The 27,752-nt window shown below is 41.3% G+C and overlaps 1 protein-coding gene across 1 annotated transcript in view; it reads right to left on the minus strand.

The window, feature by feature from the left end:
- The window catches only part of grin2ca (glutamate receptor, ionotropic, N-methyl D-aspartate 2Ca), a 66,223-nt gene that overhangs the window by 13,192 nt on the left and 25,279 nt on the right, over positions 1–27,752 (minus strand). The window contains exons 3-6 of the mRNA XM_056401625.1: positions 18,597–19,198; positions 14,193–14,307; positions 7,802–8,013; positions 736–904 (exon numbers count right to left, since the gene is read on the minus strand). Coding sequence (XP_056257600.1) covers positions 736–904; positions 7,802–8,013; positions 14,193–14,307; positions 18,597–19,198 — 1,098 coding nt within the window. The remainder of the gene's footprint in view (positions 1–735; positions 905–7,801; positions 8,014–14,192; positions 14,308–18,596; positions 19,199–27,752) is intronic.

The raw sequence follows: 27,752 nt of genomic DNA on the forward strand, positions 1-27,752 counted from the left end.
GGGTGTAAGGAATGATGCTGGGGGCTGCATTATAGGAAACATAGGATCCAGCTTTTTTGAGACTTTGACCCAGAGGTCAGGATATATCATCCAGATTTTTACCATTCCTTTTCAAAAAAGTCTGGCATTGGTTCATTTTAAGGAATACTCTCCTCAGTTTGCTAATCATGAAGGTTTCTGTGCACATTCAGTAAAGCATATTCAGCTTTTCACATGCAAGGATACTGAAATAGCTGTAATAGAGCTAAATCTAAAAATCTAAAATTCCAAAATAACCTATAAGACTTGTATTGCTGATTAAACACACAGGGGGTCGCTGAAGGGTTTGATGAGTATGAAAATCATGTGAATTATATGCTATGGCTTTCACAGCCAATAGATTTCAACCCGTTTGAACACTATGGGAGATTTTGGATGTGTTAGACAGCGCTCTCCACCGCCATCATCAAATCACCAGATGAGCGAATATCTTTTGGAAGAATGGTTTTGATCGTCCAGTAGAGTTCAGAGCTTTGGAGAATCAATGCAAGAGCACTGACGCTGCTCTACTCAACACCTTACTAATATACTTTACGTTGTTTTTTTTCTTTTAATTTGTCACGTCTCTATGTTTTGTATCCCTGCAGTTAATATTTTTCTCTGGGCTGTTGACCTCAACAGAGAATGGACCTCATTCATAATCTTGGCAATGTCACAAAGGTCCTCCTGCTGCCATGTAAAATGAGCTGTTCTCACCTCTCCGATCATCCCGTTCCAAATGCCCCGCACCAGTTTGCCGTGCTTGCCGTTGGTGACCAGGTAGAGGTCGTAGGAGAACTTAATGGTGCGGGACAACTTCTTCAGGATGTCTATGCAGAAGCCCTTACAGCACAGTTTTGTGTATGGCTCCGTGTGACCCACAATGCTGGAGGGGAAAAGAGAGAGAGAGAGAAAAGCAGAGGAGGTGATGGTTCTTTCATTAGGAGGTCAGTGCTGTGTCATTCCTGCTCTCTCTTTCAGAACTGTTTTCTTTGCATTAAAGGTTTCTGTTGATCTCGACTGCTCAGCCGTCATAGTTATAGATGATGCTATTAAACCCTCATTATATGTTATCTATTAAAGGGAAAATCACCAATTATTGTATCCAATATAGAATATAAGAAATAAAGAAAATCGTAACAGTTTGAAGGGTAAGGCTGGACCCAAAATGCGGCCAAAACATGGGAGACGATGCAAAAGGTTTAATTAAACAAAAGAGCTTCCACAACACTGGTGAAGCACAGGGAAACAAAGGGGAAGCACAGGGAAACATAAGAACTTAAACAGGACACATGAACCGGCAACGCGACCCGATGAGGACAAACCCAGAAATCAACAGATGAACCGACAGACAAAGGGGAGCACAGAGACTATATAGACACAAGGGAGGCAAGGGTGATTGAACACAGGTGAAACACATCAGGGCGGGGCAGACAATCACCACACAGAAACAGGACCAAGACAGGAAGCAAAAACAGAGACACACAAGGAAACCAATTACAAAATAAAACAGGAAGTGAGAAAAGTCCAAACAAAACTAACAAAAAAGTGTCTGCCATGGCAAACCATGACAGAAAATAGCTTAATACAGTTCAGTTTATTTTTCCTACACTAAAACAAAACAACAATGTCTTTCAATACTGACAAATATGAGCATGTTTTTCTACAAAACCCTATTGTAAACCACTGAAGATGTGAAATTCAATCACAAGATGTTTTCATATTTCTGGATGCTTGTTTTTTTTTTCTGTGTTTTTTTTTTTCACACACACCAACCACATACAGTCATTGCAACTGATTTACACAAGAATGTATGAGTGAGAGACTGAGGAGTAAATGTAAAGCAGGTGACGGAGCTGGCTGAGGTGAGACAAGGACCAGACATTTCCACGACATCATGGCTGGGGCTCTGACGTCAGGGTATGGGTGGGTGGGTGGGTGGGGGTGGGGTAGGGCAGTTGGGAGAATTGGAGCTACTCCACAGGCTCGCGCATTATGTCACGGCCCCGACAGATGGACGGACAGCTGGGTGGACCAAAACAAATCTGACATAAATTAATCACAAACAAACAATGGCAGACAGGACTGGAACTCACTGCTGGATTATTTGGACTGGATAAAGGCAACTTGGGCATTGCCCTCCAGTCTTTAATGTGTTACCTGGAGAGTATTTATTGAGTCGTTGAAATATCAACATGGCATTGGCAAATTAAAGGCTCCATCTTCATTATTTAAAATTGTAATTCAACCATTGATTGTTTTTATTACTTGCACATTGCTAACTCCCTGATTAACTATATACTTCTAAGAATACTGAAGCCCGCTAAGTATTTTTAAAAGAAAACTAAAATCTTATCTCCTCACCTTAGCTTTTAATTAGCCCTGAAATTCTGCACTTAAGCATGTTATTGTTATTAATGTAAATATCTTTTCCCCAAACCCAAGATGATGTCATCAAATATCTTGTGGCCGATCAACAGCCCAAAACCTTAAGATACCCGCTCTGTTTGAAGTTAGGCCCCAAATTCTCGATAAGTTGAGGAAGGAGACGCTGGTGGATACAGGGCCGGAGCCAAATTGAGAATAAGAAGGAATTATGGGAAATATGAAGTCCATGGCGACTAAAACGGACGAGCTCAGCTGCGCTCACTACGACCCAGCGGGGATATGGAGAATGCTGAGTTATGTGCTTTACTGAGACATGGCTGCAGAGACGTATTCCAAACTCCGACTCCACCATCAGCGGCTATCAAACTGTACGGGCCGACAGCGACTGCACGCAGAGCGGTGGTGGTGGTGGTGGGGGTGGGGGGGGGATTGCAGTGCTTGTGAACAACAGATGGTGTAATCCTCTTTCACTGTTACTGTGAAAGAGCGTCTCTCTAGCCCGGACATTGAACTGTTAGCCGTGAGTCTGTGTCCATATTATCTGCCAGGGGAGTTCAAATGTGCCATTGTTGTTGCTGTTTATATCCCGCTATCAGCTGCTGCCAACGTAGCGTGTGACGTCATCGACTCCATCACCGCAGGATTACAAACTCAACACCCACACACCGTCGTGGTCATCTCAGCAGACCTTAACCACACTTCTCTTTCTGCCACACTGCCACGGAGACGCCATCTTGACCAAGACTTGGAGTTTGTGATGTGGACTATAGTATGCTAAACCATTTTAATGAGAACATACACCTGTGTAATACCTATCACACGCCAAACTGAGGTACTCCAACAACCACAAAAAAACCCTAGCATGCCTGCTCTCATGTCGTACTGCTCTTCAGACAGAGCATGCAGCCGAGGCCAAACAGTTTTTGGCTCTGCATACCAAGTAAAAGAGGCTGACGTAAGGGATGAAATCAATTCCCCTAACTTATCAGCAGGATTACCAGGAACATGGGGATGAAAATGTCCTTCAGTTTCAGACTAACTGGATGACGGCAGTGATATGAGTCAGAGAGAAGGGAGGAAACAGGGTCTATCCCTTCTAACTGTAAGTTGTCGTACTCGGAGAGCTGATGTGCTGGGCGTCGCACATCAGCTCTCCTCCACTCTGTCACACTACACAGGATAAAATGTTGTTGTGCCTGGCCCCTTTTTTTTTTTTTTTTGTTACAATGACCTGCTTCTTTTGGGCCGGGATATTATTGGGCTTATATCATTTTGTCCAAGTTGAAAAATAAATAATTATTTGAGTAGCCTGTCACCTAATTTTGCAAATTAAATAAAGTTTGAGGGATTCAACTTCATTTAATTAATTTTTGGCTGCTTGTGATGATTGGGTAGAAAGATTGCAGATTGCTGAAACAATATTTATTTTATTATTTGCACTGAGCGACTGTAATAACATCTAGTATCTAACAGTTAGCCTGGGAGCTAGCTGGTTTCGGCCACTTTGCTGCTCCCAGTCAATAAATCATCATGTCTAATGGCGGCGCTGACTGGTGACTCTTTAACTTTCCGCTAACTGCAAACAACTAACTGCTAACTGTTGTTGTCCACTCATCTGTTGACTGGAACACTTCTGGCCCGAGACAGACTTGGTGCTACAGAATAAAAGCACCAGTGGTTCCGCTTTGACTAATTTCATTATAACAGTACTTTATATAACTTTTATTATAACAATATTTCTTTTAACTTTATTGAAACAGTAGTGTACTTAATCACAACAGTTATTTATTAAGCTAACAAGGAGAGGACTAATACATTAATATATTGGCCTATGGCCTACTGACCTTCAGTATTGGTATTCCAAATGATAGATTTTTCATTAACATGGCTTAAAGACGATGCTGCTGAAATAAGACTGACTGACATGTGATGTGCATTGCATTGATTTGAATGTGGTGTATCATTCAAATCTCAACACAATTGTTGCAATACTTGCAGGATGTTAATGCTTAAAAAATAATGCAATACATATCGAATCGGCACGCAATTATTGTGAAAGTAACCATATCATCCCAGCCCTAGTGGGAGTTATAGTCCATATTTTTTGTTATGTTGTGAACAATTAGTCATTCATAAACATGAGAATAATCTGGGTTAGTAATAAATTGAATCGCTGCAGTGCTAATACAAGGCACTGCACCTGGAAAAGTGCATTGTGTTGAGAGGCCGAGCTTTTCAATAAATTAAGGCACTATTTTGTGTGGAGGATCCATTTCTAAAATGTGTCAGAGTGGCTATCGTTGCTTCATGTCAGCGTGGCAGGATCATTTTAGACAAATGTGATGGTCTATTTTGTTTGTTTTTATTTCTCCACAGAGAGGAGGTGGCGCACCTTGAATGTTTATTTGCGTTCAGAGAAACCAACACGGTCATACCTCTGTAGTGCGTATGATGGGGAGTGTGAGGTGATGTGGCAGCGAACCATTGAGCCATGGATGCAATGCAGAGACCACTAATGACATGTTGCCCCTAAACTCCTCCACACCTTTAGTCTAATAGATTCTGCACCCACACGTCAGGACCTGGAGGTAATGAGTCGAACAGGCAGATCCAAGCCACTACGACCAGAAACAAATGAACACTTTAGAGGAAATCGAGGCTGCCAGAGCAGACCGTGAGTAAACACAGCGGTCCCAACATCCCCAGTCTCACCAGCTGCCAGGGTTCAGGGCTGGACTCTAAGTCGGCTGCCAGTTGTATTAAAATGGGTGTTTGGGAATTGTTGCAAATTTGTGTGTTAGGTGATTTATTCAAAGTGTGGACATTGTTAGAATAATGTTTTGAAGCTGCTTAATGGATGGTGACAGGCACCAATTTGCATGAGACATTTATTTCAGAGTGTGCGTGCCACACTGTCAGTGGCGTTCTGTGTAGCTGTAGATGTCTGTATCCCATCTAAAGGAAAATTAAAGACAGCACTCTCACTGAGAAGCCCTCGAGATAACAGTCCCCTTAAATAAGTTGTAAAGCTGCACCAGGGGATTTTTCATGTGAAAATACACCTGCCTTTTTAGTCTAAATCAAATTAGATGCTGTAAAATATAGTCTCACTCTGTTCCCCCAGCTGTTATGCTGGTGGATTGGCCAAATTTGAAGAGATCTCAAACTGGTAGTTCCCAACTGCAGGGACCAGAACAGGTCACAGAATAAATTTGGTGGGTCTCGAGATAATTTAAAGAGAAGAAAAAACATTTCTGCTGCACAAAATTGCTGTATAGTCTGTTTATTCTGACTATACAAACTACTATTGCATTGACCTTAAAAAGTGTAGTACAAGTCTGCTCCCCCCTCCGACCACAGGCCAGATCATGCGAGAGTTTAGCCGGGTTTGGTCTGTTTGGTTTGTTGGTTTCCATCTAAAATGTGTCTAATAAAGTTGGTTGGTAAACATGGGAGTACCACAGGGCCTCCGTAACCAGTATGCTGAAATCACATGACACAATTTGTAGGTATCGATGTTCAGATACTTTTCTAACAATGGCCTGTGAATGCATCGATGAGTAAAAATTGCTTCATGCAGCTTCCTGGTTCTGTTGCTCCGAGGCTCCTGGGAGCTCATCCACCGCTGCATTCAGTCTCAGCTTTAATTAAATTAACTTATGATCTAACTCCCATCGAACGCAACTAATATATGATGACATTATCTTCCCAGGTCAATACCACCCTTCACCAGCGCATTACCTCTGAATTAATCTCCGCCAGCGTGCTCTGAGGGAAAAACCGGCTGCCTGCCGTTCAAAGGCGGGGAGAAAATGAGCTTGAGATTTTTCTGATCCCACTGGAGAACATGTCTGACTTAAAGGGAAGAGCTTGTGGTAACAGCTTCGTTCTACTTTAGTCAAGTCTGAGCCAGGCACTGGTGGCTGTTTGTCAGGTCTCTCTGCGGACATATGAGGGAACTACACAGATGGCGTGCCAGGCAAGCTGAACGTATGGCTAAGTTGTTGAGGGATTGAAATGGAAAACCTGCATGACCGATGACTCCCCATTTAGGAAGCACTGATGTGAGTCTGAGATTTGGGCATGTTGAGGGCTGTTGGGGAACTTATGGGTCTGGAGGAGATTCAGATAAGGAAGGGTGACCATGGAGAACTAAGGAACACAATTCTCTGCTTGACTATAATTAAGTACTGGTGTAAACACCAACACATTGTAGTTCAGAAATACCAAAGATACATTTGATGTCATTTCAACAGTGTTTGTCGTCAACAAAAATCTTTGTTAATTTAAAAATATATATATTAGTATCACATAATCCGAATAGGTTTTCATATGCTAATTTTAAAACTGTATCAGTCAATGCTAAAATGAGTAACATTGGTTGACATTAATCAACAAGAACTATTAAACATTAAAAAAAAAAAAAAAAAAAACGTTTGCTGGTTCCAACTTCTCAAATATGAGGATGTTGGGTGGACAAGCAATTTGGAGACGTCACTTCAGGCTCTGGGAGATTGTATTGGTGCAACCCACAGAACGACTGTTGGAATCTTAAAGAAGCATCTAGTCCTTCACCCTTCATTGTAACCTTCACTGGTCAATGTTTCTCCATCATCTGACCGAAGTACCGATTGCTTCATTGAACCTCTCATCGACTTTATCTGCTTCTTGCCTTGAATTTTTGCGCAGCTCCATGAAAATGCTCCATTGTCTAACAAGGGGAATTATAGACTTTTTGAACCGGCAGGACAATTTGGTCAGCATGAGCAATAGAGCACTACAGTGCTCCATGACACTGAGGGGACGTGATCTTCATCTTCTGTTCCCCTCATCTCGTTAACACCATTGTCAGTAATGGATAATGGTCGGCGCCTCTCTCCCCCACTAATGAACACCAATATCAGTCTGTAGGTGTTCACGATTGATGACATGGCCTAATCGTCCCATCTAATTGATACCCTACCGTGCAGCACATATATTTCCTTGATTGGGTCACAGGGTGATCCCTGGGATATTGCACTCTGGCCAAGCAGCCTAATGAGTATCTCACCTCATTGAGTGATAAGAAGCCATGCCTGGGCTAATGGCAAGGGAAGAGCCTCTTAATCGCATACCTAATGGAACTCTCAAGTTAGATACAAAATCAATTAAGCTGAGCATGTTCACATGTGAGAGTGCCAGTGGGACTGTACAGTGATATAAAGTGGGTTTGCATACAATGGTTAACTTGACTAAAGACGGTCTACGCGCAGTTCGGTCACAGCAGATGATTCGAGAATACTGACGGACAGACTGCAGAGAATCTCCAAACGCTGTATATCCTTTAACCTCTTGTGACAATATCACAACATTTTCATCTTTGCAATGTGACATTTGAGCTCACTTCATCACTTACGCCTCAGTTTTGTTGGATTGTCGTCGGCAGGGTACGGTGTTGCTGACACATGTACCAGTTATAGGGTCCACTGCCTCCACGATGACAAAGGGCCGCTCCTCCAGCGTGGCCACCGTCAGATGCCTGTAATCCGACACTGGTTCCAGGTAGGAGCCGTACCGCGGCCACACGGGGTATCTCATCTGGAGGATCCCCATCTCATAGTTCCCCACCTGAAGGGAGTCCAGAGAGGAGGGGTGAATCAACACGAGCCAGTGAATGAAATCTCTGGTACAGAAATAGCACAGAGGAAAATATTTGAAAGGACTACAACAAGGAACAACCACAAGATTTTAATAAATATAGGTGGGAAATACTGGAAAAATAAGCCTTTGTCTCTGTCTATCACAACCTCCAATCTTATTATAATTATCCCCAATTCTCTAACTGTATACATTATTATTGATATTTTGATTTGTGCATCTGCAGCTGGTGTAATGAGGAGAGTGAGGAGAGTTTTCGTTTGTAGACAGTTTAGTGGAAATTGATTCTTGGGTCACTGGGGAAGTAGAGAGTGTAATTATACATCGAACGCAATGAAAGCAATTCCACCCCCTGCTATATAGCCAGTTAGCTAATTTTAATTGAATGTTGTGGGGAAATGAGCGTTCAAGCAAGCTGAATACATAATCAAGATCTCGAATTAAACATTTCAAGCTCGCTTATTTGAAGAAGCCGTGACCTGTTTAGTACCACGTTCTGCAAATTTGCCAATCCGACTCTTAACTGTATAAATTGGCCTGTGAAATGAAGGGATGAAGGTCGTGGAGGACCAGTTGGACCCCAATTAAACAAAACAATGACACACTCCACAGATTGTTACCTTTTTGCTGAATCAGATGGGGCTATTAAACGCCGCTTTGGCTGCCACTAATTCAGCAAATGAATAACAGGTTTTTACATATGTAAGCATTCAGCAGACAGTAATGAGAAGCAGTTACGGTTGTTTTGGTTTTTTTCCGGGTTGAATCTGCACCCTTTATGTTACAACACAGTAACTGTTTTCATGTACACATAGATGACAGATGCTCTGAAATGCTATTACTGAGATGAATTATTCACAAAAAAAAGGTATTTAAGGATTCCTGTTTACAGGGCAGTAATTAACAAAAATGTTTATATCATCATCTTTGCAATATTTAAATGTATTAATTATTCATTTTTGCCGTGGCAATATTCCGCCTGAGTTCAGACAGACAACGTCACAGCGTGAGCACAGTGGAGGTACCAGCGCAACATCTGGCAAAGTGCATCGATGGCCAGTCAAATACATACAATTGCATATTGATGGTAGATTTGTAACATGACCAATATAATGTTAACTTGGCCAATATCATGACCAAAACGACTTTCCAAAGGTATGTAATCCTCTGTGCTCATGTCATGAGCAGCTGTGCAGTGTTTTAGTGTGTGATAAAGCCTCAAAGTCACAGCTCTATTACTGAAACTGGACTACTGTACCCTTTGTCATCATCTTACCGGTTCCTGAAACATCATATTCAGAGGTAAAAGCAGCATGACAGCTTTAATTCACATAACCAAGAATACACAGACTAATAGAAGTCATGTTTTGAGTCTCAAGGAAATTGATAACTAGGCTTCTTTCAGATGTAAAATGGTGACAATGATACACCATTACACTCGTACGTCATTGTTGAACATGTGTCCTTAAGGTGCTGGATAGGGTCTAGGTTCTATACTAATACTGTGAAAGTATCAAAGCGCTCAGTCTGCAGGGAAATGCACACAGCCTGTATTCAGAAACTGAGCCTTATAACCAGCCGTCAGGACTTCTGTAACTTTATGATGTCACAACAAAGCAGTCACTGCTCTCAGCCATGCTCCAAGCCCCGTTACCTGAAATCTGCTATATTTTTATTGGATCACTCAGAAAACAGTGGCTCAGAGCCTGCTCTCCTCTGATTGACTGACTGACTTCTGATATGGGACCTTTAATATAAAAACCTGAAACCAAATAGGTCACAAAACTGTACTGTTTAAAAATGTGATCTGTTAATCTATAAAGTCTAAAATTTAGTCCTTCTTTAGGGTCTTCTGTGTCTAATTATTATTGGTAGAATATTTCTTTTTCATAATCCAATAACCCTGTATCAGTTGAGATCCAAAACAGTCTATAGGTTTGACAGGAAGCAGGTGCTTTAATCCGACTGTTTACCACATGGGATTGTTTGTGTTGCATTGGCAGAAAAAGAGACGAGAAGAGCCAAGAGCTGTTCCCTCTTGATCATATTTTCTGTCGATGGATCGATTACGCTTGCGGTTAACTTCTGATAATGAGGTATCTGGGGCAACATTTAAATGCTGACTCACATTTAAATGATAGTCTGTTTATTTTACACGCACTCGCCTGTGCTGCTGTAAATGTCATTAACTTCCTGCAGAGCTTTAAAAAAAAAAAAAGTGTCAGTCTAGACAAAATGTTTTTCCTCCCACATAATCTCTGGTGTTTATGCAGGAAGGGGGACAATCCTGTCTGATCACACCAGTTAGTACAGCTTGTCACAATGAAATGAAACAACTGAAAGTGGGGGTTGTAGTGGCGGTGCAAATATCCTAAGTCTCTCTGGACGTTTCAGTTATTCCTCTCTCCTGTCAGTCATATTGATCAGCTCTGCTGTTTACCCTTCGCTCCACTCATGGGCATTTAGTCAAGTCAATCAGAATTGCAAATTTCAGGCAAGTACACTGAGATGAAAAAACAACATGTCCCCTTGGCTGCTCAGACTGTGAAGATCTTCATTGTTCATTCATCTTGGAAAAGCACTGCAAACCCTCCGGTTTTGCTTTGCAGAAGCGGAGTCAATGACTTCTGATTGACAACAAGAACTATACAGCTAACTCAAATACTGCCGGAATACTACCGTTACCTGTGTGGAAAAGTCAAATAAACAGTAATTGTCACTTTAGTAGCATTAGTAACAAGAAATCCATTGGGAAAATACTTCAATTAGGTTATTTTTCTCCCAGTTCCCAAAGCCTTTTTCAGTCGACAAGACTGTAATTTCAGGGTTTGTGCGCATCACAGATATACAGCCAGAGAAACGGAAGCTTTTCAGTCCCATGTATCACCCTGCCAGATAACAGCAATGACAGGAACACTTCCCCTCCTCCTCCGGGGCTTCCTCTCTCTCTCTCCCTCTCTGTCGCCACTCTCTTTTGTCATGCTCTCCCTCCATCTTCCCAAGTTACCTTGACTTTTAGATCCGGGGAGGAAGTCGGAGAAGCAGCCGAACAATGACTCATGGGAAGAAGCAAATTACAGCAGCTGTATGTGATAAGACGATTGTATGATTTAAGGTTAATAAATAACAATGGAGTGTAATGCGAGGTACGCGTCTATACAGTGTCAGACTGAGGCTGGTGATACGTAGGTGATGTATGAACGTAACCGACCGGCTGCCCTGCAACGTGTGCAGTAAGAAGGCAGGAGGAAAAAAAGGCAATCAAAAAGTGGAATTGATTTTCAGCTCTCAGAGAGAAGATGCCAGAAGCAACAGAAAGTTAAACACACAAAGGGTACTGCCTCACAAGTGAACCGAGATTCTGTGAACTGAGCGCAGTGTCGTGCTCTGAAGGGGCGAGACAAATATTTTCTCCTCCCACAAAAGGTTTATGTAAAGGTCAGCATGGTGGAAATGAGGAGCGCAGGAGTCAGTGTGAATGAGAGGTCACATTTACCTTCACCTCTGGATTCAAGTCTCGAATTAAGTCAAAAAGTCGCCTCTGTTTTATGTGAAAGTGTCTCTGATTGAATGTAGGCAAAACATTATGCTTATCACAGCTGAACTGTTTCCTCTATATAAGTAAATCTTGTCATAGGACGGTGACGCATCCAAGCCACGTTACTGTCACTGAATTCAACTTAATTTCAGTCATTTTAATGTCTGTGCTCATTTTATAAAATCAGAGGGGACCGCGTTACACTCCTAGGATGTTTCCCGAGCCAACTTTCCCGTTTGTCTTTGACAGCACAGAGGACAAGGATAGTGAGATGGTTAAAAACTTCCTGAATCTACTGGGAGTGTTGCAGTAGAGAACAACGCCCTTCAACATGAACGTCCAACAGTCGGGCAGAAAGTGAAAGACAAAGCCGCCTTTGTCTTTGCTCAGATAAGAAGCAGCTCATCAGGAATACAAAAGGCGAGAGAGTAAAAAAAAAGAAAGGAAAAAGAAAAGCTTTAGTTCAGACTCTTAATCCGTGTTACCTCCGCTCTGCAGCCTCTTTCCTGCATTCAGATATGTTGACAGATTGCTTTAACATTTTTATTGTCATGTTTTTGTTTTGTTTTTTTGCACTGCAGCTCCCTGAAGAAATATTCACTTTTTTTTGTTTGATACAGATGATTTCTACAGTCAAGAAAAAGATACACCATTTCAGCAGTATTTATTTGTCTGCCTTTAAAGATATCCTAGGTATATGAGGCATAGTTAGAGCTGATATGATTTGTTTTTAGATGAGCCAAACTGTCTGGATTGATCTTTAAATGTGGGATTTTTCATGTGTATGATTGCAAATTGAATATTTGTTTTTTGACTCTTTGTTGCACAAAACAAGCAATTTGAAGGTGAGTCTTACGGCTCTGGGGACTAGTGATACTGTTCTTGTGAAATTTTGATTGACAGTTGTTTTTCCAATGGATTGATTAATCAATAATTAAAATAACCTTTAGCAGCAGCTCTAAACACAGCACACAGTTGAATTTCAACATTTTCAGATGACAGGAGCTATTAGACGCTGTAAAAAAAAAATTTAAGTTACAAGTTTATCTCACATAATTTAACGTAAAGACTGAACAAAATCAGATGTTTTCTGATACAGTGAAATTGTGAACAAAAACCCAGACTAATTATATTTGTTGACAACCTGTTTGACTTTAAAATTAGATAATATAAAAAAAGCTTTGTGAACAAAACCTGTAACAAAATATGTTACAGTTCTTAGTGAATAAAATCTAAACCTTAAAGGTTCCAAATTATATAAATGTAGATGTCCATGTGTTGTTTGATTATAAAGCAGGTCAACCAGGTTCTATATTAATACTGTGAAAGTATCAAAGCGCTCAGTCCACAGAGAAATGCACACAGCCTGTATTCAGACACTGAGCCTTAAAACCAGCCGTCAGGACTTCTGGAACTTTGTGATGTCACAAAAAAACAGTCACCACCCTCAGCCATGCCCCAAGCCCGGCACACCTAGACCCACCATCCAACCTTGCAGGATTACGATTTCAGAGCCTCCTTTCTTCTGATTGGCTCACTGACCTGTTGTTACTAGAGCTCCACAGAGAAGCCTGAGAGAGGAGATGTAAAACTACACTGAGATGGTTTTTGGTTCTTAAAACCACAAATATATCTTCTTATGAACATCTTCTTAACACTTCAAATAAAACAAAGGAAAAGTAAAATGTGGACCTTTAATGTAAAAGAAGGATGACTGGACAAAGTAATTGCTGTTTTATTCCAAAGGCTGACATGTTACTAATTATAGTTACACAACATTGACGGCATATAAATGCGCAAAACTGCGACGTAATTTCTGTTCTAACAAATACCTACACCACTGGACCAGGCTGTGGTATTGGTTCATACACAAAATGGCTTCCGTCTGCTTTCCAACTCAAATAGTTTGTTTGGTTCTTTTACCATCACGGCTTCCCATTAGCTCAGAGCCTTTACAACACATTGGAAATTAATAGGACGTATCACTCGGAAACATCAATATGACATAATTAGGTCTGAAATGCCTGCAGCTGTTTACTCTGAGCGTGATGTTTAACTAAACACCTTCTATTCAACCAATGGAGGAAGTGAACTCCCACCAGTCTGGTGTCCACATCACATCCACCACCCCCCCCACCACCCCACCCCCCTGCAGTTAAATTAATGTTTCAATCTCCAAACAAGTCAATGAGGCAGCACGCTGCAGCAAAGTACCCTGACAAAAGTGTGTGTGTGTGTGTGTGTGTGTGTAGGGGGGGGGGTTCTTTTAATATCTTTTGAAGGGATGGAGGGTAGGAGTAAGTGAGAGAGAGGCGTGAGTAAAAAGCAGCACTGTTGGTGTGTGTGATTATGAGATGATCCTTCATTAAGTGGTTCATTGTTGTGTCAGTGGAGTTCTGACTCTCCTGACTAGTCTTTACAAAGAGACCAGCCATGTGTGAAATCGCTCTGCTTTTAGCATGCGGAGGAAGATGTCACTGGAAGAGACGTCGTGACGGCAGAACAGCTCTTCTGTTTTTCTCACCATTTGTTACGCATTCAGTAATAACACAGAAATGAAAGAAAGTCCCACACTGTGTGAAATATCGGCCCCTTCTATTGAGAATCTTACCTTGTCCCACTGTCTCTCTCTGTCCAGAGTGATAATTATCATGGCTGGATTCACCAGGTAACCGTTACTGTTGAAGGAGAAGTCGTTGTGTTCCCAGGTTACATTCAACATGTGCCTGCAGAGAAAACAAAGAGAGAGATGATCCGTGACTTTAAAGTATAATTTTTTGGGGCTTTTTGTGCCTTTATTGGACAGGATGGTAGAGAGAGACAGGAAATGGGGAGGCAGAGAGAGGGGGGAATGACATGCAGCAAAGGCCGTCCGATGCGGGACTCGAACCGGGGCCGACTGCAGCGAGGGACTGTAGCCTCTACACATGGGGCACCCAGATGATCTGTGACTAATCAAACAGTCCGAAACCTAAAGAGACAATTAATCGATTATCAAAACAGTTACAGATTATTTCTCTAATCGATTACGTACACACACGTTGCTCCTTCGTTCATGAAAACAGCTCAAATTGATCGGACATTGTCACAAATGAAAAAGCACAGCTTCTTTCCCGTGTTTGTAAAAAACTTGAAACCATAGAGACAAAGTGTCCCGGTAGCCGTTGCACTACGTGGGAAACTGTCACCTGCCTCCTTTGACTCCATTGTTTCATCACTCTAATTCCTGTTATATTAGACCTGTGGCGCTGCTCTCTCACCTCGCCCGTCACTCCAGCTGAGGTGCTGTAAAGCCTGCTGGGAGGAGAATAGCCTTCATCCTGGTCCGTGTGAAAAGCCTATTTAATCTGGTAATCTGCGATAATCCCATTAACAGGTGCACTGACTCATTATCAAAAGCTTACTTGAAAAAAAAAAAAATCTCCAATCAAGTGAGGACAAATGTGAGAACCGAAGGGGGATGATAATGTTTGATCTGGCTGGAGAGAGAAGAGACGACTGACTATAGAGCTAATAGAAAGTGCTTTGTTCTGTCTTGCCGACCTTCACTTTACCTGACGAGAGCTACTGCTGCTGCTGCTCAAATAGTGCCTGCTGGGTTCAGAAAGTCTCGCGGTTCGTACAGTATCAAAGCGTGAGATAATGTTCACCATCTCCACGTTTTCATGGGCAGTTTGGGTTTACAAAAGGAAAGGTTGTGTCGCCCATAGCTCCAGAGGCTCTGAAGAAAAATTACTTCTGACATCAGAGGGAGAGAGTGATGTTTCATAACGCGAGAGCAGTGTCTGATGATGATTGCGTCCCGTTAACAGCCTATTGGCAATCATCTATAACAGCACATGCACACATTTTACACACAACGCACTCACAGTCTCCTTGAATGACCTTGGCTTATATGAGCCAAAAGCTGATGCTGGAATAGTTTTTTTATTATTATTTTTTTTGGCTCTTCCCTTTGCTGATTAAAACATTTTTTGAAAATTTAAAATAGGATTTGCGCCGTGTCCTGTGGCACAGATGGCGCCAGGCTGCTCTTTTGGGCATGGTTTAAATGAAAAGAAGCCACGCCCTCGTCCGTCAGTTTCCACGAAGTATAGTGGGGAGCGCTCGGTGTGAGATGGATTGCAGGAGATGGATGGCAGCGGGGCAGAGGATACAGTTTGGGAGAGTGACAGTTGCTATAAAATGTGCTCCTCACCACACAGATTGGTCATGAATAAATGAACAACTGTTGACCTCTTTTTGCCAAGTACCACAGATGTAAGTCTGAGCCGTTACCGTTGTATTCTCATGATGTATCGGAGATTAAAGGGAATAATTATAGAGCGCCGCAGGAATGAGTCCTAAAACCCCGAAGTTAGTAAGCATTTTAACACTTCCGGTTCACTCGCCTTGAAGTCTTTGTGTTTTTTGACTGGGTTTTTAGTTAGATGGCCGAAATAAAGTCTGTGGTCAACACAAGCTCCAGATATTTTCACGTTTTATTCTATGACATAAAAAATAGATCAGTAAATACTCCAGTCATGATTTCAGCCGGTTGCTAACAAGGCTTTGGTAGAAGAGGTCGGAGCTAAATCAAACTAACACTAACTTGAAGTTTAGTGGTGGTGACGTTGAAGTCATGTGACCAGAGTTTGTTTTTAGCCTAACATTAGCTTTTTACCTCTGACGATTGCATTTAGGCTTCAAACATCACAAATTGGTGTTCATTAGTGAAGAGTGTCCTGCTGAACAAAACGTGTCAGCACTTACACAGTAATATGGGTATCATTGCTGTACCCAAAGGTGCATTTATCAGAAAAGTACCCTGTAAGGTACAGAAATGTTCCTAAAGGTGATAACTGTGGGTTAGGGTTTAAAACTTTGTTTAAAATTAAAGGTACAAAATCATTGCTGACAGCAAAGGGAATATAATTGTTATTTTAACAAGCTTAAGGCACGGGCAAAAACATTTAGAAATCAGTGATCACAAAATCTTTTCCTGACATGATGTCAGTGAAAATGTTAGTTAGTTTTCCTACTTTATTGAGCTTGTCCACGGATTAACTAATTAAAAAAAATAATTACAGCAGGAATAACAATTAACGAAGAAGAGGCAAGCAAATTCAGGGGTAAGTAACCAGACCTTAATGTTTCTGTTAATACTACTGTTAGCTAGCTAGCTAACTTTAACAAGCTTAACTCGGGCTACTGTAACTTAATGTTAGCTAGCTAATTACATCGAGTACATTATGGCTTGTGGCTAAATAGGCTAGACTATTTTGGAGTGATTTTGGTCTTTTAGTGTAGCAGAGTGTAATGCTTCCACTTTCCATCACCACTACTCCCCATCATTTGTTTGTCACAGTTTATTTTCTGCATTAATCCAAAGGGCAATGTATAAAATCCCACTGGCTTTTTGTTGAGGGAAACCAGTGTGATGCTAACATCAGGGTTGGCCTACAAAAATATGTAATCCATAATAAGATCAAAAGCTAAACTGACAGAATAAAAGAGAATTACTTCTGCAGAAAAAGCAATAGAAATGGTTGTTTGTCCAGACACTTGAAACAATTTATTATTTTTTTTATCTGGTAACAAACAAATACAAATAATGACAAATAATGACAAATAATGACCGTCCTAGCAAAGGCTGTGACCATGAACTTTCCTTAAGCAAGTGGATTTGATTACCTAAACCTAACCAGTGAAGTGACAGATCAGAAAACACTTGCATGAATACTTTGTACAAGTCATTGTTTCAGGAGGGCAGTGAGCTAAAGCTTATTTTCTTGTTTAGGTACAAGGACTTTGCTATTCACATGGGGGGAAAAAATAAACTAAGTGTTAGTCTTGGGGTTGTTCCTTTTGTTGGGTTTGGCTCATTTTATGCAGTTGCAGAACAGTAAGTCCCGTTAAACAGATTTTTATAATACTCAGGGGTTCGATTTAAAATTACAGTATCATCCTTAGTGTCTAATTTGTGATTATACACAGCAAACAAGTCACCATAACGTCCACATGAGACGGTCTAAAGCTACAAGGGTTTATATCTCATGTTAACCATTAGCAACATTAACAGCGAACCACTGCAAAGTTGTTTCCCTGGGAAGAGCTTCCACTCTGTAACTCACTCTTGCAATTTATGAGCACTGTCTCCAAGTGGCCCTGGTGACCATTTTACTAAATGTGAGTTCAGTGTTTGTCAAGAGAACAATCACTAGCCTCCAGCTCCTTTATTTTATTATTTTAACATTTACGGAAGCCTTTGTGCTTTGTGCTCCTCTTTGAGCTTATGTAGATATAAATACATGCAATGACTGCCCCTTCCACCAAACGTGGAAAATCATTCATTAAACATTGACAAAATGTAAAACCTTCCTCAGAAACAATGTTCTGTAAAACCTTAAATAAATACCAGTATTCAAATAACGACCAAGTATCAAGTACTAGGAGTGTCACAGGGACACATAAGTAAAGGCCAGTCATGAACTAGGCCGGGGGGAAATGTTGAAGTGGGTTTAATTAATTTTACACTAAAAGCTGACATTGCAAATTCAGTATAATGTAGGCTAAATTAACATAGTACTACCTCATACATGCCAGTCTATCGCTGCAAGTTTTTATCATTTTAATGCGTAAAAAATGTTCGCTTTATATTATATTATATTATATTATATTGTATTATTAATATAGATTGGATATGTGTGTTGTCTTTCATATTTGAAGCTTACTAGAAAAGGGAGTGATGCTGCTCTTTGAGCCTGAGGGCTCAAGTTTAATTTACAGTAGCTAAGCAACGATTGAACAGCTGTGGTGGAATTAGTTTTGTGTAAAATGTACATGATCCTCAATTTATCAAGACAACACAAAAACATTTAGAAATTTTGAACAAGCAAACACTGTCAAGAGAAAATAAAAAAAATAGTAATAAAAATATTAATAACAAGAAATAGAGACTTTTATTAATAAAATAAGATAATGTTTTCTCATATTTGTACTAAGTTTCCCTCTGGCCCCCAACATCTTAGCTCACCTGAACAGAGTGTCATTAGCAGCTGATGGCTTGATGGGATTGTGACAATCACTGTGGCCCTCAGGAATGAAGCCCCTCTGTTTCCGGAAGCTCTGCACGCCTTTCACCACGATGGCCACCCCGTCCCGCACCCTCTTCCTCAGGCTCATCCTCCACCGGTCTGTGATGATGCTAATGAGCCCCACAGGGAAGCTGTCAGGTGGGGGGTTGTCCGGGTTTCCCACAGCCAAGCTGGGAATAATCCAGATGTAGCCCGGCCCCACTAGTCCGGCCTCTGTCGCCATGGAAAACAGATACTGGGCCTCTTCGTGTGAGCAGTAGACCAACAACACCTGGGCGTCGATCTGCTGCAGCAGCCTACGTGCTCGGATGTCGTTCATGCCGTCGGCAGACATGTCGAAGGTCAGCACGTCCTGCAGGTCCCACATGAAGTAGCTGGTGTCAGTGAAGGACTTAATGTAATCCACGTAGGTTTCATAGCCCGGGTAGAGGCTGGTTATGACCACAAAGCTGTCCCAGTTGTACTCCTCCATCACCTTGAACATGCCGTTGATCTGCTGCTCGATGGAGGAGCCCAGCTGCAGGAAGTTGGAGCCTTCGCCCTGGAGGAAGAGGAGAGCATGGCATCAGGAGGAGGACGGTTTGAAGACCTTTAAGGTTCATTAACCCACTTCATGCGGTTTGCTTCTGACTAACCAGCAAAATTAACACATCTTAATTCAATTTGTATAATGTGCAGAGAGATCTCTGGAGGCCCCTCTTTACACCTACGAGAGTACACACACATAATTTATACTCAAACAAATTATACACAAAGTAGTGACTTGCCCAACCACTAGGGTCTGTAGTACAGCTTTGGCAGGAGCTAAGTGGCTCTGCTTTATTTTGCTCTTCCAGGAGCCGGAGACCCATTCATCACTCAAATGCAAATGTTTTACTTTTGCCGCCCAAACGCTGGCCATCATCCATACTTGCAAATTTAAAAGGAATGGCACTATCACTGTGGCGAGCACCTGCTCTATGTTTCATCTGTCTTTTCTATGAATGCAGTAACCTTGAGATAGGAAGAAGCGGCGCGGAGGGAAACATACTTCCATAACTTGCAGTGTGATACAGTCCAGTCTTTAAAAACAACTTTCCCCCCCTAATCAGTCAACACAGCAGGTGTTTTGTCTGTGACATCACTGATTTGGGTGTGGCCGAAGCTGCCTTAAAGATTCAAGAAGGAAGCAGCGCAGCAACAGTTTTCTTCCCTGTGATTTAGTGTTGAGCCGCCGCTTAAATGAATCCCCACTGAAACAGAAAGACAAGGAAACCTGGCCCCTGCCCTTTACTGTGCCTTTCCATTGTCATTTGATGGGAAATGTGCTGAAGTCTCTCCAGGAACCCACAAAACAAAACAGTTGTTCCTCCAGCTGGAATAAAGCTAAAGCTTTGAGCGTTTCTGCTGGAGTGGCAGAAAATGTATTTTAAATATTTTTCTAATGAACAACGCTGCCTTCTTCAACAAGGAGTATGCCAATTTATTTCAAGGCACTTTCTCTAATGTCAAGTTCGCAAAAGGTAAAGGACCTTATGGGAAATGTGGAATAAATTCATTAAGTCATTTATTGTTGCTTCATATTGATAAAGGGTCATCAGTTTCTCGCTTTTTAATAACCCATTAGCAACTGTTTGTCATAGGTCAGTAATGATTTGTCTTTTTGAAAATCAAATGAAACCACTGGATGTGCGATTGTAAATGTTAATGAGTTAGTAATGAACTGATTCAGGTCCAGATGTTCTTCAGCCCTGATCCAGGAAACGATAACATCAGATGGATACTTCACAACTGATCTGTAAACCATTCATTACTGGTTTTGAACCATTAATAAAGACTACCATATTGATTCTTTATTGATCAATTGTAAGCTTATGAATAAAAAATGACAACTAATTAACATTTAGACTTGCTTAATTGTCCTACAAACCCATCATTGATTTTTTGTGATTGAAAATTGCAGAAGGCTTAATAACTCTTGCTGATGTATAAGCTGCCCGTGACTCTCTCAAAAAGCATTAATAAACAGTTCAATCATCTTTAATAATTAGTCACAAGTTAAAATCCTTTTATAAAGGGGGGTTTTATTAGAAGTGGGTGCTAAAATCTAGCGCTAGTCTTGCCGACCTTCTAGTAACGATCCCACTGGCGTTAGATGGAGGCCAGCATCTCAACCATGAGCTCATCTCTTCACAGTAATTATGCCAAGGTATCGTAATTAATGAGACGGTGATGGATTGATGCTGCTCTGCATGTAGTGCCATGAGATTCTGTTATTGATTCTTCAGCAGATTCCAATTACTCCACCTCCTCTGTACTGTGCCACATCGCACTGCAAAACAAACATCATCATTGCATCGTGGATCATTTGTAAATATGTGACATTTCTATGATTAAATATATATATATGTATAAAGTTATTACATTTTTTTTGTAAACAGAGTTAATTTCTCTTTTAGAGGTTTAATGATGAGACGTCACCTCAAATTTCAAAAGCAGAAATGTACGTTTTGACTCGCGTTGTAAAAAGTCTTTGCCTCCCTCAGGCTGATAGGTAGGTGACCCCCCCCACCACCACCACCCCCCTTCCTGACCCTCTCCCACTCTGGGGAAAAAAAACACTCCATTTTGCACACCAGAGGGGTCAGGCATCCCGAGAGTGCAAACAGGCCTGTTATCTTATTTCAGCCGGTCTCCTCGTTGTCCTTGAGAGAAGTTCAGCGGTCTTGTGATGTATGAGCATCTTATGATTTCAGACGTCACGGCTAAATCCACTGACTTTGTGCCTCTGACTGTCCGTGATCATGCCCCTGAAAATATTTTCTTTTTCTCTTGTCTTGTTTCACTCGTCAGTGCCCTCGTTCCCTCAGACCTCTTATATCCCCAGACAGTGAAGTAGCTATATATAATAAAGAGGTCTTTCATGCATAGTTTTTGATTTACCATTCATTTATGTATTGAAAGTTGCCTGACCCACAATGTGTGAATTGTACTTACAACCGCTATCAATGAATTCTGTTTTATTTTTAATTCATTACCTTAAAACCCGAAGGCTCACATCTTTTCTTTAAAATGGCTGGTACTCATTAGTATTCATATAAATGACATTCAGTTATCAGCCTCTTTGCTAAGCATTGCTTTCTGCTCAGTGTAGGGGACCTGCAGCGGACTAAGATGGATTAGACTGCACTGGAGGCCGGCTGGCTGCATACATCCATACAGGGTGCAGGGATCTTATGCAGGTTAGTCACGGAGGAGCTTGAGAAGATCGTATAAATCTACTCATTTTCTCCTTCCCCTCACTGTCCCACAGCAAATCTGTCAGTGTTATTGCTTTATTCTTGTACGTGCTGCTGCCGGTTCCTGCATCCGCAACGGTGCACGATCAGTTTGTTGCCTGACAGCTGCCGAGGTGTCACGGTGTGCATGTGCAAGTGTTATACGCATGTGCTGTGTGTCTCTGTATGCCTCGTACATGCTTTCTAGCCCAAGGGTCTATCAGAGTAAAGCGTGCCGCAAAGTACAATCTCAACAGCTCAATTAGCAGAGAGCAGACTGATCGCGCAGTTCAAATGAGCCTGGGGCATTACCACAGGCTCAGCAGCAGCTCAAAGCCTGAAGTCGAGACTGCCCTGTTGGCGTGCAGAGCATGCACAGAACTGTCCAAGGCACACGGTTGAAGGGAATGAAATGAAACAGTTGAGGTCAGATACACAGAAATGAAATATAAATCCTCCATCCGCATGATCATCTTTCCAGTGTGTAAATGCAGCAAAAAAGTGTTTATACACGTTCAAAACAGCCGCGCTCAAAAAGCCGTCAGACGTCAGAGCCTCGTTCTGGCTGCATCCCACCTCTTCCCTGAACTCTCTCCTGGTCTTTGTCGTCTGAATGAATTGTACAAATGCAGAAGTCACTAATGTCCATTTAACTTAACAACAGCTGAAACTCTGATGTTTGCTGACCAGCCGGCGGTCTGTCATGTTTTAATATACTGCACGGGGCGTGTCGGTACATCACTGTTGGGTGCAGTTACAGGTGCAGCAGACTTGAAACTTTGAACGAGAAGGGGTATTTAGTTACTTGTCCCGCCTTTAGCCTGCGTCAGTACTAAGTGAGCTAAATGTGAACGTGTTTTTTTCCCAGGCACCATCCAAATGAAGCCGACACGGAAGTAACCAAAAACTGTACTTCTTCGAATGGCCGCTTGAGGCTGGCTCCAAAAGTGAATCAATTCCCACGGACTCCCATGTTAAAATGTCCAACTTTACAGCAGAAATAAACACGTTTACAGCCTCATACAAAAACCGTTTTGGTCTCTTGAGCTAAGTTCATCCTACATGACAACTGTACAAGGGGTGAATTTCTATATAACTCACTTGTTTAAATTTTATCAAGGCTTAAAGTTCTGTAAAATTGAGGGCGCAATGCAACAAAGTCTCAGCTCTACACACACCCCACCTCTTTGCCCGTTCGGCGGAGTCAGGTACTGGCAAGATGGCGACGGTGGAATGGCTCACTCTGAGCTCCAAAACCTCTATTCAGAAACCTGTGGGTGACGTCTGGGAGGCCACGGCCATCTTTAATTACAGTCTATGGTTTTTCCATGTCATGACCTTACGTTCATATAAACTGCACCCTCACACCCCGACCAGTCAGGCTGACCAACTCAAAAATGTCCAGTCGGATCGTCACAGCATGGCCAGTAGAAACAGGGACAGATGGTGTATCTAGAAGTGCTAAGGCAAAGGCCATAACACAGACACATCCTTGGTCTGTGATCTGTCAGACTCTGTAGTTAGTACATGATGATTTAAACATTTGCCTCCTTTATTAAATATGTGCTGTGTAATATAATGCATGCTGTGTAATATAGTTTCCCCTGAAGCTCAGTAAGCCTATTACATTTGTAAAAATGAGAGGAATAATTTCCTCTGATGTTAGTGAAGGTGCAGAGCGCCTCCACTTTCAACCGCTGCAGGAAATCCTGAAAGTTGAGGCAAAATGGCTAAAATTCTCGATTATAGTGTATATAATTTTATATCACACTAAGGATATATCATGAAAGGGGCAAATTCTAACTAGACTAAACTAAACTGAACCAGAAATTCAGTTGAGAAACCTTTTGTTTGGCTAATTCTTTGAAATGAATACCGAAAATTCAATGTACTGCACCATAATAATAGTGAAATCCTTTAAATCCAGAATTGCCATAAATCAGTCCTTGTCTTTTATTCACAACGCTGGCCACAATAGCCCAGTGCAAGCAGAGATATTACAGACATAGTAAAAATGGTTTAGTAAAATCTCTACTGGCGGACAAATCTCTATCAGCTCTCGTCGTACATGATCATATTGCCCAATACTATGGATAATGTATGTAAGATTATAAACAGGGAGTTTGTAAATGGGTGTCAACCATGACTTTCTATTGAGTCAGTAAGCTGCACTTCCAGTGTTGTTAAAAGAAGCTCACAGTAATAGTCTACAGTCCCAAAGAAGATTACAGCCATTGAGTGGAAAGCTTAGCTTCTCAAGGCTGAGATTACATTCACAAGGGTAAAACATACAGAAGAACTCGTATGTGTTTACAAATGCACACGCAGAAACGTTGCGTTAGTCCACGTGGTCCACTTTAACTTTTTAACCCATCAACATTTTGTGACGTGTGTAGCACTCGAAGTCTTGAAATGCCTGTTTGAATGAATGCGTTGCTGCCTGAAGCTGTAGCTGTGAGATGCTGTGAAACTGGTCTCAGTTTGAGTTAGATGAGCGTGTAAAGCAGTGATTATCTCTAAACCACAGCTGTTTATATAGAAGTGGGCTATGTCACTGAAATCAACAGTGTTTTTTTTTTTATTTTTTATTTTTATTTATAGGACCAATGTACAAACAACTGTCTTTTACTTGCTCCAAAACAGTCATTTTGTAGCTGAAGGTTATTTGAATGACTCAGGTGGGTGATGCCTATTGATAGACTTGGAACGCGTCCAACTGTCTAAAGGAAACAATGGATTAAAGTCAGCTGGCTCAAAGGGACTGAAGCCACAATGAAATGATGCATTGAGGTGAATGTGTTCTGGCAGTGAGTGAAATTAGCACCGAAGATGTGGAACAGAAAGTGGTGTATGGTTCCCCTGGTCACATGACTGAACTGCAGCCATCTCCCTCTCCCTCCATCCCTCTATGAAGAGTGACTTCTGGCCACAGCTCTTTGCTGCGACATATGTCTGCCTCCGCCACTCAGCAGGAAGTACCCTGGCACCGCCTTCCTGTCCTGCTGACGTCACATAGATCCTGCACGGCGACAAGGAACAGACACACAACTCACTGGTCATCTGCCATTTCTCCCGAAGCTGGAGAAAACCCAGGCTACGATACTGTATTGATGGTGTAGAGCAGGATTTAAGCAATATGCAAATTACATGCAATGGCGCTCTTTCTTTTTGATACAAGAAAATCAAACGTGGTATTAAGAGTACTGAATAATTTTCACCTGCAATTCAGTTCTCTAAAGTCGTCATCATCTAAAAACCAAAGTTTAGTATTATCTCTGTTTCAGTTTCATAGATTTTTAATGACTCAGACTGTATTAACCTGGTATGTAGTACTAAAAAAACATATTGCACTGACAAAACAATGGCACCTGTAGCCCAACATAAATTACGAAAATGAACTTTGCCCAGGCTCTAGCTTTCATTTTTAAATCGAAGCAAAAGGTGACACTCGTATCTCAGATGATGACCTTTACAAACGTTACAGAACCTCTTTCTCTTCAGGCCTTTATATCTTCAGTTGTTTAACTTATTTGTGGTGCTTCTAGACTTAATGTACTGTTTGTAATTTCATACAGTGTATACAAGTCAGTGCAATAAACACCAAAGTAATTATTTACCTTTGACCTAATTATTTAATTATGTAGCCTCTGAATTAGTTTTTTTAGTTTCAATCATAGGATTATAATAGATGGTAATTTACTCTCAATTTCAATTTAAAAAAACAATAACAGAAAAAAAAATGTCATCGTCACACGGCCTTTCGCTCCTTCTCCTGTTGTTCCTCGATGTTGGAACAAGCTACCTAAAGCTAATAGAGCAGGGTCTTCAAGAATCTCATAAAGACTCCTCTCCTCAGAGAGCACCTCCTCTCCTAACACCTCTGAAACCCTGACATGTCTAACTAGCTCTTACTATGCACTCTCACTTCTTTACCTGATCTCCTGCACTTATTGAATAGATGTAGTGCTTACTACTTCCACCAAAGTCTCCTACTGCACTGAAGCTTTAGTGATGTCCCTTTAGATGAAAGCGTCTGCCAAATACAAATGTAAATGTAAAATATGTCTTCTTTTAACATTGACAATATGTTTAGAGAAAATTGCAGAATCTTGATGTAAAATCCTCCCTGATGTATATCATCTGTTATCTTGTAATGTCTGCTCATAACACCTTAAGCACTGATAAACTTGGTCATGTATTGGCACTTACTGCACTTAGTTTAGGTTAGGAAAAGATTAGGTTCTTGTTATAATACAGAAGAAGTCTGCAGTGACTTGAAGCACGAGATACGACGTGTTAACTGTGTTGACATTTAACCAAATACTTTTTTCTTTCTCGAAGTTAAACCAAAGTGCTTTTGTTGCCAGACCAGACCCCCACGTGGTTCAGTCTAGACACGTTCTACTGTAACTGTGCCAGTGCTTTTAAAATGCAGTAGGAGGTGGAGGCAGAGACAAGTGAGTTCAGGACGTAGCGAAGGCAGACAGAGGGAAAAAAAACAAAAAAAAAAACTGCTCCAGTTTTGAGAAAAGCCTCGGGCTCATGTTCCTGCAAAGACAATCAGGTTTTTGCTTGTGTCTGACTTACATTTAGTTCACTTACAGCGCTGTGGCTTGAAGGATGAGATCTGTCAGACCACAGAATGAATGCTTCAAAGGATGCTTCGAATTTTAGGTCAGGATATTGAACTCAGCGCATAATGAGAAAAAAAAAAAGTAGAATTCATGCTAGGTCTTTTCAGGAATTACAAGACTAGAGCAACCCCCCCTCCAGTGTATAATTACCTCTGAAGGACATCACTGGGTGTTTTTATGTGCTCAGAGATTCATCACAGCTTTTTCCAACTGTACTATGAGAAAACTACTGCAGCCGAAGCAACAGCAGGAAGTATTTCCAGTTAAAAACAACACACTGATGCCTGACTGACCTGATCCTGTAGGGGGAGCTGCATATTTTAGCTTTTAAAGCACATGCAGTTTCAGTTTTTTTTTTGAGCTTCACCATTATTTCAGCCATCTGTGTCAGCCACGATGATTACTGCTATTGATTTATCCACTGTTTGCACACAAAGCAGGCCTGTGGGAAGTGATTGATCTGTTGGCAATAGCGAAGTATGTAGCTTTGATTTGTAGTTCATCTGAATTTGACATATGGCTGCTAGCTTGAATGAGTTCAACTCTATAACTGTATAAATGAGCAATATTTTTAGCAGAGTGAAACTTGCTTATTACTCCCAGTCTTCATCTTAATATTCATTGGCTCACAGGCTGAACTGCTTGTCGTTACTTCCTTGTTTTTTCCTCATTGGGATAGAGAATTATGTGAATAATGGTAAATGTGCTCTGATGATGTCAATCAACAAACTGAAAAGTCCGGAGGACAGGAATCGGTTTATCACCTAATTTTATGCTGTCACTTTGAGAAAGATCAAACTCTCAGCTTTCAGCAACACGTATGAAAAATGAATGAGCTCCATTGCCTTGTTGACTACCTCTGACAGCGTCCCATAAATCAATCGACGGGCAGCGTGCCTGATCATTGAGAAGACTCAAAGAGGGTTGGACCAAAATCATCTCTGTGCCTCCGGTACAAAACTACCATGTGCAGACTGTTGCATTCAAATATTAATATATGACAAGTTAAATCATACAATAAACTCTTATGTTCCAGACTTTGAGTTTTACCCTCTATTTGAAACTGTCACTGCTTTATACTGTATGTCAGTCCATTGTTTTCCATCCGCAAAAAACTGGACTTGATGACATCTGCATTCTGTCACATGCTCCGCTATAATTACTCTGGATGGACTGATCCCAGAGGTAAAAATGCCACTAGTCC

This window comes from Seriola aureovittata, chromosome 17 (genome assembly GCF_021018895.1).
Source record: "Seriola aureovittata isolate HTS-2021-v1 ecotype China chromosome 17, ASM2101889v1, whole genome shotgun sequence".
NCBI classification, from domain to species: Eukaryota; Metazoa; Chordata; class Actinopteri; order Carangiformes; family Carangidae; genus Seriola; species Seriola aureovittata.